The sequence below is a fragment of the Pseudophryne corroboree genome, chromosome 4, assembly GCF_028390025.1.
Source record: "Pseudophryne corroboree isolate aPseCor3 chromosome 4, aPseCor3.hap2, whole genome shotgun sequence".
Classification (NCBI taxonomy): domain Eukaryota; kingdom Metazoa; phylum Chordata; class Amphibia; order Anura; family Myobatrachidae; genus Pseudophryne; species Pseudophryne corroboree.
This window is the reverse complement of record NC_086447.1, coordinates 852,289,442-852,303,309: the sequence shown is the minus strand read 5'-3', so window position 1 is coordinate 852,303,309 and position 13,868 is coordinate 852,289,442. Positions and strand designations below refer to the sequence as shown.

The 13,868-nt window shown below is 45.1% G+C and overlaps 1 protein-coding gene across 2 annotated transcripts; it reads left to right on the top strand.

Moving 5' to 3' along the window:
• The first annotated feature begins 234 nt into the window (after positions 1–234).
• Positions 235–5,711, top strand: LOC134910534 (uncharacterized). 2 transcript variants are annotated; one of them, XR_010176229.1, is made up of 2 exons: positions 235–4,833; positions 5,686–5,711. XR_010176229.1 is itself a non-coding variant. In XM_063918657.1 (2 exons), the coding sequence occupies exon 2, from the start codon at positions 1,916–1,918 to the stop codon at positions 3,020–3,022; it is 1,107 nt and encodes a 368-aa protein (XP_063774727.1). In that variant the 5' UTR covers positions 235–816; positions 1,669–1,915; the 3' UTR covers positions 3,023–5,711. The 2 variants fall into 2 exon arrangements, 1 of the variants encoding a protein (XP_063774727.1); XM_063918657.1 differs by having other exon boundaries at positions 235–816; positions 1,669–5,711.
• The last annotated feature ends 8,157 nt before the right edge of the window (positions 5,712–13,868 follow it).

The following is a 13,868-nucleotide window of genomic DNA, read 5'->3' as shown; positions in this document are numbered from 1 at the left end:
TATAGCGTATGCACAAGGGACTGGTGCACCTGCGGCCGCATGGAGACCTTGCTTGCGCAACATGTCCGCGTTGCTACACCTGAAGGATCAGACGGTGTAGAGAGAGGACACAGTTGCCACTGTTCCTCATTGCACCACCACTCCCCTCTGTGTCTAATAACACCATATACCTCTTCATGCGGGTATGTCTATGTGGTATCCCCCAGAACTTACAGGACTCATGCTCCCTTCAACTGACATGTACATTGCCTTATTGTACCAGGTGCTCCATGTAGGACCCTATGAGAACCTGTGTAGCCCAGACTTTTTGCCAAAAAGGACAGCTGTATACTCTGGGCTGCCATATAAACAGACATAACCTGCAGCTTTACCCTTTCCCCCCTTTTTCTTGGAGCCTAGCAACAGTGGATGGTGTGATGGAGGACACAGCCCACACCTCTCATCTGATTGGCCAATCCCTAGAGAGAACCCAGAGGAAGGGTGGAGTGATGGAGAGATTGGTGTGAGGACTGGGGGGTGCTGTAAGCTGGGACAGCAGAGAGGACAGCAGAACAAGCAGTGGGATCCTGAGTGAGTTGCAGAGGCTGAGTTCCTGTGTGTCAGTTCCAGAGTATCCTGTCAGCACTAGTATCATTGTGCAAGTCCCAGCAGCAACAGCAAGGAACTCCTCTGGAGAGAGAGGGAGTGAGATCAGTGAGGTTTCATCAGTAACAGCTCACTGCCCATATAAGAACAGAGGAAGTAGCAGCTACAGAGAATGCCCTATCCATGCAGAGACAGTGCTGTGAATACAGCAGCCAGAGACAGCACTGAGAGGTAACTCCATCCTCAGGGAGGATTCTGTACAAGTAAACAGGCTCCCTGCTCACACACTGTCTACAAACATTGCAGCTGGCACTACTCCAGGAGTATAGAACCACTTTTGTCTGTGGCACAGCATAACTTGTTGCCAGCAATAGCACAAACTGCCTCCTGTTACATTAAATGCCCTAAGTCTTAGTAGAAAGGACAGCACACACAGTGCTGGTGCCACCGATGCTTATCTGCCAGGCCTTACAGACCAGTGACATTGTACATCAGATGAACTGTGACAGCCAGGTTACAGTGCAAAGGAGGCCTGAACAGAACTACCCAGAGTGAATGGGAAAGGCAGTGGATCAGTTTTCCCTCAGTGTGGCCACAGAGAGGACAGGCCTTTATTTACACTACAGGGACATGTCTAAGAAAGACTAAATATATATATGCATATATATCCACGTGTGGACACACTCTAAAGGGGGTTACAGACCTGTGCACAGGCGGAAGAACATAAGTTGTACTAATACTTCTGAATACATGGGATACTCAGTAAGGGTAATCAGATAATTGTAACTGGTAACAAACTGTTTTTCTTATGCATGCATATTTTGATGGTAACAGCTTGAATATTTGAGTTAAGGTTTGAATAGTATAATAAGTCAATATAACCAATTCAGGTAAACGTGCATAACTGCTGAGAAGGACGGTGATGGGATATGCAACACCTGAATAATTAAACAGTCTATGACAGTATTGGCATAATCTACGGTGTGAAGACCAACTGTTTATTATCTGTACTTGATGATTTACTGTAACGTATTACTATTATTCAAGTTGTTTGATTTTCCCACTGCCTTTAATAAACCGAAGTTGAGTTGACTGCTCCCTGAACAACCCACTTGTGCAGACGTATATCCCTTACATCTCCGAAGTATCGTGAACGAACTTCCATCTTAAGTTGGTATCCCGGTACACAGATAGTGTAAAGCGGACATAATCACCAGGTAAAAGATCATCTACTCACCCAATAACATTGTCCTTTATTTGCCCGGGTACCACATTTGGCGTCAACGAACAGGATCCGAGTGCAATCAGGAGAAAACTCACTAATTGAAAGATGGAACAACAACAGGCTGCAGGAGGAGGAGCACCACCGGTAGTACAGAACCAGGAACAAGAACAACAGGCAACCCCGGCAACGACACCGAATGCTCCAATAACCTTACCCTACTACTTTGGGGCGCCGTGGCTTCCAACCTATAGCGGAGATGCCAACAAGCCACAGTGTACCACATTTACAGAATTCAAAAATAAACTCAAATCTATGTTCCGGTTGTATACCTTGAACGAACAGCAGAAAGTCGAGATTCTGGTAGGTCAACTCACAGGGTCAGCTCTAAGAGAAGTCATATCCTGGCCCACTGAAAACAAGAAAGAGGTAGACCAGATCTTAAAGAGATTGTCCACTACTTTTGAGACAAAAACCCTCCCCGAGTTAAAAATGAAGCTGTATGCGCGCAAACAGCAACCGGGCGAGACCCTCCGAGACTACGCCCTGAGTTTACAAGAAACACTAAGAGCGATCCAAGCAGTTGACAAAGATGAAGTCAGAAATGCAGACGAAGCGCTAACGATTCAGTTTATTGAAGGAGCCTCAAGGGAGAGTGTCAAAACCCAACTACGACTACTCAAAATGCAAATGCCGGGGAAAACCTTCCTAGACTTCAAGGAAGCCGCCATCACAATAACTGGCAACCAATCGGGAAGAGAAGAAGAGTACCCAGAGCTGGTGGACTTCAGAGAATCCTCAGAGCTGATGGGAGCTACTGCTTCCAGTCCCGAAAGACCGAAACGAGTCAGAGATCCAGTGGTGCAGAGTAGTCAGCACCCCTCAGGAGATCAGATACAAACCCTACGCAAGCAGATGGAAGAGTTAACGGTGGGGATGGCAGAGATCCAGAGAGAAATGCGACTCCTAGCGAGACCACCGACACCCAATTCTGGAGAACCTAGATGGAGGTCCGAGCGACAGAGGTCGGCCAGAAGATGCTGGGAACCACCTCCAGAGTACGGGCGGCGGCCTTCAGACCAGTTCGACAGCCAGGGTCGTCCCGTTTGTCATCGATGCCAGGCAATAGGGCATATTGAGAGGAACTGCGACCAGATCGAACATTTAAACTCCAATGCCCCGAGGACGGAGACCGAGCCTCGGGGGACACAATAAGTTTAAAACCAACCTCTGAAGAAGGATGGCCACACTATGGCAGGCAATGCCATATAAATGCAGATGAGTTAACCGACATATTAAATACCGACACTCCTGTCCACACAAGGAAAATTTCAGGAAAGGTCATCTGGTTTCATGTGCGACGTGGGTATGGATTCATCAATCGTGATGACACCAAGCAAGATACATTCATTCATTATACGGCCATACAGAGGAACAACCCCAGAAAATACTATCGCAGCCTGGGAGAGGGAGAGATGGTGGAATTTGACATAATCAGGGGAGAGAAAGGTCTACGAGCAATCAACGTCACGGGTCCAGGTGGTGCTCCAGTGAAGGGCAGCAGGTATGCAGCAGATCGCAGGCATTATTGGTGCCATCCACACCGTGGAGGTCATCCACGTCACTACCGATGCCATGGAGATGGAATGTATTCCACAGAAAACGTGACAGAAAGTGTAAACCAGAGGCCATCTGTATGCAGTCAACAGGATCCTAATGCCGAATCGCAGAGTGCATTATTGGGAAGAACAGCTAACCTTGAGAAACCAAGTGGATATACGCAACAGAACCTGCAAGAAACTGTTCGGTCGTTTCGGTGTGGACCTACGATGATGGAAGACACCAATTCCAATACGGCCTACCTCAATCCGGCTCATTCAAACGCTACTGATCAGGACCGGGAAGTAGAAGTAGTGACCCACAAGGCCACAGAGGAAGACTTAGAATCCTCTAAACCCAATGCATCAGATTCAGTTATGCTCATCCCTAAACCTCACCATCCTGCAAAAACCCAGGGGGAAGCTAAAGAGGCCGTGAAATGGCTCTTTCCAGAGTTGCATCGTCCTGACTATGAGTACACCTCAATGAGTGGTGAAGAATTTATCTCACTGTTGCAGCAGGCATCGAGAAAGCCAGGGAAGAGGCGCACAGGGGTTCTAGCCCATTAGTTATAGACCCTTCTCATGTCTGATCTGTAATGATTATACTAATGTGATTTTCAAACTTGTTTGCTCTACAGTTACTAAATGCATTGAGGTTTAAAACATAATTGTTTCAGTACCTGCAACCCAATGTATTTCATGTCAGTAAAATGTCAATGTTGTGAAAAAAAAAATAATGACTTTATGACTATGTGGAGAGACGAATGCGTGAGGACACGCATCATTCAAGCGGGGTTGAGTGTGGTATCCCCCAGAACTTACAGGACTCATGCTCCCTTCAACTGACATGTACATTGCCTTATTGTACCAGGTGCTCCATGTAGGACCCTATGAGAACCTGTGTAGCCCAGACTTTTTGCCAAAAAGGACAGCTGTATACTCTGGGCTGCCATATAAACAGACATAACCTGCAGCTTTACCCTTTCCCCCCTTTTTCTTGGAGCCTAGCAACAGTGGATGGTGTGATGGAGGACACAGCCCACACCTCTCATCTGATTGGCCAATCCCTAGAGAGAACCCAGAGGAAGGGTGGAGTGATGGAGAGATTGGTGTGAGGACTGGGGGGTGCTGTAAGCTGGGACAGCAGAGAGGACAGCAGAACAAGCAGTGGGATCCTGAGTGAGTTGCAGAGGCTGAGTTCCTGTGTGTCAGTTCCAGAGTATCCTGTCAGCACTAGTATCATTGTGCAAGTCCCAGCAGCAACAGCAAGGAACTCCTCTGGAGAGAGAGGGAGTGAGATCAGTGAGGTTTCATCAGTAACAGCTCACTGCCCATATAAGAACAGAGGAAGTAGCAGCTACAGAGAATGCCCTATCCATGCAGAGACAGTGCTGTGAATACAGCAGCCAGAGACAGCACTGAGAGGTAACTCCATCCTCAGGGAGGATTCTGTACAAGTAAACAGGCTCCCTGCTCACACACTGTCTACAAACATTGCAGCTGGCACTACTCCAGGAGTATAGAACCACTTTTGTCTGTGGCACAGCATAACTTGTTGCCAGCAATAGCACAAACTGCCTCCTCTTACATTAAATGCCCTAAGTCTTAGTAGAAAGGACAGCACACACAGTGCTGGTGCCACCGATGCTTATCTGCCAGGCCTTACAGACCAGTGACATTGTACATCAGATGAACTGTGACAGCCAGGTTACAGTGCAAAGGAGGCCTGAACAGAACTACCCAGAGTGAATGGGAAAGGCAGTGGATCAGTTTTCCCTCAGTGTGGCCACAGAGAGGACAGGCCTTTATTTACACTACAGGGACATGTCTAAGAAAGACTAAATATATATATGCATATATATCCACGTGTGGACACACTCTAAAGGGGGTTACAGACCTGTGCACAGGCGGAAGAACATAAGTTGTACTAATACTTCTGAATACATGGGATACTCAGTAAGGGTAATCAGATAATTGTAACTGGTAACAAACTGTTTTTCTTATGCATGCATATTTTGATGGTAACAGCTTGAATATTTGAGTTAAGGTTTGAATAGTATAATAAGTCAATATAACCAATTCAGGTAAACGTGCATAACTGCTGAGAAGGACGGTGATGGGATATGCAACACCTGAATAATTAAACAGTCTATGACAGTATTGGCATAATCTACGGTGTGAAGACCAACTGTTTATTATCTGTACTTGATGATTTACTGTAACGTATTACTATTATTCAAGTTGTTTGATTTTCCCACTGCCTTTAATAAACCGAAGTTGAGTTGACTGCTCCCTGAACAACCCACTTGTGCAGACGTATATCCCTTACATCTCCGAAGTATCGTGAACGAACTTCCATCTTAAGTTGGTATCCCGGTACACAGATAGTGTAAAGCGGACATAATCACCAGGTAAAAGATCATCTACTCACCCAATAACATTGTCCTTTATTTGCCCGGGTACCACATCTATACCACATACATCCTTATCCGTGTCCTATATATTGTTACACATACAATCACATAGTTATAGGTCCCACACCACCCCTCCACGCGCAGCATCTACATACTCACTGCCTCATCTGCGGTCCCCCCCCGCACCCGCTACACCCGCTACATTCTGTACATTGTGCCCTGCAGGCGCTGTTCACGCCGTCGCAAGGGGCTATGCCCCCTTCACCATCGGAAGCCCTTTCGTCGTGCAATATTTAACCAGTAACAAACCTAGGAATGCAGGTAATACTCATACAAATATTGAACCCAGCAAGGCGTGCAGGGTTTAAGGGGGCGTAGCCCCTTTCGACGGTGTGAAGAGCACCCGTAGGGCGCGATGAAGCGCCTAGTTGAATTATATCAGCTGGCAGTAAGTAAACATTTTTAATGTATTTAATGGAAGATGTACTAAGGGCCTAATTCAGATTTGTACGCTAATCCGATGGTTATCATACAAATCCGATGGCGGGGACACTGCGCATGTGCAAGGCCCGTTCTGTGCATACAGTATGTAGATCGGGGCATGCAGTGTCCCCTAAGCCCCAGCCTGATTGACAGACTGAGGGCACTTGGGGGCAGGAAGGGGGTGGTGACCGGGTCCCTTCCTCAATACGGAGGCATTACTCGGAAGGTTGAGACGCACCAGAGGTTCACAGATGCAGACAGGAGGTGTCTATTTACACCAGACGCCTCATGCTGCATCTGCATATGAGCTGTACGGTATTGCTCAGCTGCTTCCTTGCTGCTGTGCAATAGTGTACAATTCTGAATCAAGCCCTAAGCTTTGGAGAGTGATAAAGTGGAGAGAGATAAACTGTCAACCAATCAGCTTCTGTCACTTTACAGGCTGTTTAAAAAATAACAGTTAGGAGCTGATTGGTTGGTAGTTTATCTCTCTCCATTTTATCACTTTTCAAGAGTTATTAAATATGCCCCTTAATTACAAATGTTGTACAATAATCCTCACAACAGTTACATGTATTGCATTTATTATTTTCTTTCCTATCCCCAGCAGATTAACTGAAACACCCAAGCAGTCTGCTCAAAGACAACACCGTGCATTTTTACCCTACAGTACTATGTATTTTATAGTACCTGGATAATCTTAGCTAGGAAGTAGATATGATGAATGGAGATTAAAGTAGCACAAGGTTGCCAACCAGAAAATAAGAAGCAACTTCTGCGGGAGACAAGGGATGGTTTGTAGTTGAAAGCAATAGAACGTGATGAATTATTTTGAGCAATTGACTCATTTTTTAAAGAAATGTCTGCATATTGCTGTCAGTTATTCTGTAGACTGTGTAAACATTAGTGATGTGCACCGGAAATTTTTCGGGTTTTGTGTTTTGGTTTTGGGTTCGGTTCCGCGGCCGTGTTTTGGGTTCAAACGCGTTTTGGCAAAACCTCACCGAATTTTTTTTGTCGGATTCGGATGTGTTTTGGATTCGGGTGTTTTTTTCAAAAAACCCTAAAAAACAGCTTAAATCATAGAATTTGGGGGTCATTTTGATCCCATAGTATTATTAACCTCAATAACCATAATTTCCACTAATTTTCAGTCTATTCTGAACACCTCACACACTGGAGGGAGGGCAACTTAGGTAGAATAATGCCAGTTTGTGCTAGGGCCTCCAAATTGCCTCTTTTTCCTGCCAGTATACGTACGGACTGTCTGACGTGCCTACTTGGATGCGGTCACTCATATAATCCTCCACCATTCTTTCCATGGTGAGAGAATCATATGCAGTGACAGTAGACGACATGTCAGTAATCATTGGCAGGTCCTTCAGTCCAGACCAGATGTCAGCACTCGCTCCAGACTGCCCTGCATCACCGCCAGCGGGTGGGCTCGGAATTCGTAGCCTTTTCCTCGCACCACCAGTTGCGGGAGAATGTGAAGGAGGAGATGTTGACGGGTCGCGTTTCGCTTGACTTGACAATTTTCTCACCAGCAGGTCTTTGAACCTCTGCAGACTTGTGTCTGCCGGAAAGAGAGATCCAACGTAGGTTTTAAATCTAGGATCGAGCACAGTGGCCAAAATGTAGTGCTCTGATTTCAACAGATTGACCACCCGTGAATCCTGGTTAAGCGAATGAAGGGCTCCATCCACAAGTCCCACATGCCTAGCGGAATCGCTCTGTTTTAGCTCCTCCTTCAATGCCTCCAGCTTCTTCTGCAAAAGCCTGATGAGGGGAATGACCTGACTTAGGCTGGCAGTGTCTGAACTGACTTCACGTGTGGCAAGTTCAAAAGGTTGCAGAACCTTGCACAACGTTGAAATCATTCTCCACTGCGCTTGAGACAGGTGCATTCCACCTCCTTTGCCTATATCGTGGGCAGATGTATAGGCTTGAATGGCCTTTTGCTGCTCCTCCATCCTCTGAAGCATATAGAGGGTTGAATTCCACCTCGTTACCACCTCTTGCTTCAGATGATGGCAGGGCAGGTTCAGGTGTTTTTGGTGGTGCTCCAGTCTTCTGTACGCGGTGCCTGTACGCCGAAAGTGGCCCGCAATTCTTCTGGCCACCGACAGCATCTCTTGCACGCCCCTGTCGTTTTTTAAATAATTCTGCACCACCAAATTCAAGGTATGTGCAAAACATGGGACGTGCTGGAATTTGCCCAGATGTAATGCACTCACAATATTGCTGGCGTTGTCCGATGCCACAAATCCCCAGGAGAGTCCAATTGGGGTAAGCCATTCTGCGATGATCTTCCTCAGTTGCCGTAAGAGGTTTTCAGCTGTGTGCGTATTCTGGAAAGCGGTGATACAAAGCGTAGCCTGCCTAGGAACGAGTTGGCGTTTGTGAGATGCTGCTACTGGTGCCGCCGCTGCTGTTCTTGCAGCGGGAGGCAATACATCTACCCAGTGGGCTGTCACAGTCATATAGTCCTGAGTCTGCCCTGCTCCACTTGTCCACATGTCCGTACAACTGCATTTTTTAGGACACTGGTGAGTCTTTTTCTGACGTCCGTGTACATTCTCGGTATCGCCTGCCTAGAGAAGTGGAACCTAGATGGTATTTGGTAACGGGGGCACACTACCTCAAGCAATTCTCTAGTTCCCCGCTAACTAACGGCGGATACTGGACGCACGTCTAACACCAACATAGTTGTCAAGGCCTGAGTTATCCGCTTTGCAACAGGATGACTGCTGTGATATTTCATCTTCCTCGCAAAGGACTGTTGGACAGTCAATTGCTTACTGGAATTAGTACAAGTGGTCTTCTGACTTCCCCTCTGGGATGACGATCGACTCCCAGCAGCAACAACAGCAGCGCCAGCAGCAGTAGGCGTTACATTCAAGGATGCATCGGAGGAATCCCAGGCAGGAGAGGACTCGTCAGACTTGCCAGTGACATGGCCTGCAGGACTACTGGCTTTCCTGGGTAAGGAGGAAATTGACACTGAGGGAGTTGGTGGTGTGGTTTGCGGGAGCTTGGTTACAAGAGGAAGGGATTTACTGGTCAGTGGACTGCGTCCGCTGTCGCCCAAAGTTTTTGAACTTGTCACTGACTTATTATGAATGCGCTGCAGGTGACGTATAAGGGAGGATGTTCCGAGGTGGTTAACATCCTTACCCCTACTTATTACAGCTTGACAAAGGCAACACACGGCTTGACACCAGTTGTCCGCATTTCTGTTGAAATAATTGCACACTGAAGAGCTGATTTTTTTTGTATTTTGACCAGGCATATCAATGTCCATATTCCTCCCACGGACAACAGGTGTCTCCCCGGGTGCCTGACTTAAACAAACCACATCACCATCAGAATTCTCCTTGTCAATTTCCTCCCCAGCGCCAGCAACACCCATATCCTTATCCTGGTGTACTTCAACACTGACATCTTCAATTTGACTATCAGGAACTGGACTGCGGGTGCTCCTTCCAGCACTTGCAGGGGGCGTGCAAATGGTGGAAGGCGCAAGCTCTTCCCGTCCAGTGTTGGGAAGGTCAGGCATCGCAACCGACACAGTTGGACTCTCCTTGGGGATTTGTGATTTCGAAGAACGCACAGTTCTTTGCTGTGCTTTTGCCAGCTTAAGTCTTTTCTTTTTTCTAGCGAGAGGATGAGTGCTTCCATCCTCATGTGAAGCTGAACCACTAGCCATGAACATAGGCCAAGGCCTCAGCCGTTCCTTGCCACTCCGTGTCGTAAATGGCATATTGGCAAGTTTACGCTTCTCCTCAGACGCTTTTAATTTAGATTTTTGGGTCATTTTACTGAACTTTTGTGTTTTGGATTTTACATGCTCTGTACTATGACATTGGGCATCGGCCTTGGCAGACGACGTGGATGGCATTTCATCGTCTCGGCCATGACTAGTGGCAGCAGCTTCAGCACGAGGTGGAAGTGGATCTTGATCTTTCCCTATTTTTTTAACCTCCACATTTTTGTTCTCCATATTTTAATGCGCACAACTAAAAGCCACCACAGGTATACAATGTAGATGGATGGATAGTATAGTATTATATTACTTATGGACGACGAGTGCACTGACGACACAGAGGTAGGTACAGCCGTGGCCTACCGTACTGCTATATATATATATATATATACTGTATAATAATAACGGACCTGGTGGACACTGTCAGCAGACTGCTAAACTAGTATGAAGAAAAAAAAAGCCACCACAGGTATACAATGTAGATGGATGGATAGTATAGTATTATATTACTTATGGACGACGAGTGCACTGACGACACAAAGGTAGGTACAGCCGTGGCCTACCGTATTGCTTTATATATATATATAATTAACTGTATAATAATAACGGACCTGGTGGACACTGTCAGCAGACTGCTAAACTAGTATGAAGAAAAAAAAAGCCACCACAGGTATACAATGTAGATGGATGGATAGTATAGTATTATATTACTTATGGACGACGAGTGCACTGACGACACAGAGGTAGGGACAGCCGTGGCCTACCGTACTGCTATGTATATATATATATATATATATAAAATATACTGTATAATAATAACGGACCTGGTGGACACTGTCAGCAGACTGCTAAACTAGTATGAAGAAGAAAAAAGCCACCACAGGTATACAATGTAGATGGATGGATAGTATAGTATTATATTACTTATGGACGACGAGTGCACTGACGACACAGAGGTAGGTACAGCCGTGGCCTACCGTACTGCTATATATATATATATACTGTATAATAATAACGGACCTGGTGGACACTGTCAGCAGACTGCTAAACTAGTATGAAGAAAAAAAAAAGCCACCACAGGTATACAATGTAGATGGGTGGATAGTATAGTATTATATTACTTATGGACGACGAGTGCACTGACGACACAGAGGTAGGTACAGCCGTGGCCTACCGTACTGCTATATATAATATACTGTATAATAATAACGGACCTGGTGGACACTATCAGCAGACTGCTAAACTAGTATGAAGAAAAAAAAAGCCACCACAGGTATACAATGTAGATGGATGGATAGTATAGTATTATATTACTTATGGAGGACGAGTGCACTGACGACACAGAGGTAGGTACAGCCGTGGCCTACCGTACTGCTATATATATATATATATATAATATACTGTATAATAATAACGGACCTGGTGGACACTGTCAGCAGACTGCTAAACTAGTATGAAGAAAAAAAAAGCCACCACAGGTATACAATGTAGATGGATGGATAGTATAGTATTATATTACTTATGGAGGACAAGTGCACTGACGACACAGAGGTAGGTAAAGCCGTGGCCTACCGTACTGCTATATATATATATATATATATATATAATTAACTGTATACTAATAACGGACCTGGTGGACACTGTCAGCAGACTGCTAAACTAGAATGAAGAAAAAAAAAGCCACCACAGGTATACAATGTAGATGGATGGATAGTATAGTATTATATTACTTATGGACGACGAGTGCACTGACGACACAAAGGTAGGTACAGCCGTGTCCTACCGTACTGCTATATATATATAATATACTGTATAATAATAACGGACCTGGTGGACACTGTCAACAGACTGCTAAACTAGTATGAAGAAGAAAAAAGCCACCACAGGTATACAATGTAGATGGATGGATAGTATAGTATTATATTACTTATGGACGACGAGTGCACTGACGACATAGAGGTAGGTACAGCCGTGGCCTACCGTACTGCTATATATATATATATATATATATACTGTATAATAATAACGGACCTGGTGGACACTGTCAGCAGACTGCTAAACTAGTATGAAAAAAAAAAAAAAGCCACCACAGGTATACAATGTAGATGGATGGATAGTATAGTATTATATTACTTATGGACGACGAGTGCACTGACGACACAGAGGTAGGTACAGCCGTGGCCTACCGTACTGCTATATATAATATACTGTATAATAATAACGGACCTGGTGGACACTGTCAGCAGACTGCTAAACTAGTATGAAGGGAAAAAAAAGCCACCACAGGTATACAATGTAGATGGATGGATAGTATAGTATTATATTACTTATGGAGGACGAGTGCACTGACAACACAGAGGTAGGTACAGCCGTGGCCTACCGTACTGCTATATATATATATATATAATATACTGTATAATAATAACGGACCTGGTGGACACTGTCAGCAGTCTGCTAAACTAGTATGAAGAAAAAAAAGCCACCACAGGTATACAATGTAGATGGATGGATAGTATAGTATTATATTACTTATGGAGGACGAGTGCACTGACGACACAGAGGTAGGTACAGCCGTGGCCTACCGTACTGCTATATATATATATATATATATATATATATATATATATTAACTGTATAATAATAACGGACCTGGTGGACACTGTCAGCAGACTGCTAAACTAGTATGAAGAAAAAAAAAGCCACCACAGGTATACAATGTAGATGGATGGATAGTATAGTATTATATTACTTATGGACGACGAGTGCACTGACGACACAGAGGTAGGTACAGCCGTGGCCTACCGTACTGCTATATATATATATATATATATATAATATACTGTATAATAACGGACCTGGTGGACACTGTCAGCAGACTGCTAAACTAGTATGAAGAAAAAAAAAGCCACCACAGGAGTGTTTTTCAGGCAGACTGGTGGTCACTGTCAGCAAAACTGTGCACTGTACTCCTGCTATAACTGCTCCCCAGTCCCCACAATTAGGCAGTGTGAGCAGTGCACTCAGCACAGATATATCATGCAGCAGTGCAGCACACTGAGCACAGATATGGTGGAGCGTTTTTTCCTTGAAGAGAAACAACGGATTAAACTCACTGGTGGTATTATAATCAAAACCCTGCACTGTACTCCCTAACAGCTGCTCCCCGTCCCCAATCCTCCCCACAATTATAACTAAGTCACTCTTTTCTACTATAACGGAGAGGACGCCAGCCACGTCCTCTCCCTATCAATCTCAATGCACGTGTGAAAATGGCGGCGACGCTCGGCTGCTTATATAGAATCCGAATCTCGCGAGAATCCGACAGCGGGATGATGACGTTCGGGCGCGCTCGGGTCAACCGAGCAAGGCGGGAGGATCCGAGTCTGCCTCGGACCCGTGTAAAATGGCTGAAGTTCGGGTGGGTCGGTTTCCGAGAAATCGAACCCGCTCATCACTAGTAAACATCTGAACATTTTAAGATCTGAAGATCCCTCTCTGGTGAAAATGTATCTGATAGGTTTATCAGAAGATGGTACAAGAAAGATGATAGCGCTAGGTGATCATATATGAGAGAAAAAGGTCACATATTAAACACATGAATTTATTAAATTTTTGAATAAAATATTCGTTAAAAAGGTGATTAAAAACAATAAAGGATTGAGAAAGCAGAAGTGGGTAACAAATCTCAAATGAGCTGTGCCCCTCTCAGTCCCAGTAGGAATAGATGTATATAGTTCAAGCCTGTTCCAATGACAGTCCCCTGTGGGTTACCTTGGATTTCCTGTTAATGTCCCACC

Excerpts from the sequence above, each read along its gene's own strand:
- LOC134910534 (XM_063918657.1), top strand. The coding sequence starts at position 1,916 with ATGGAACAACAACAGGCTGCAGGAGGAGGAGCACCACCGGTAGTACAG.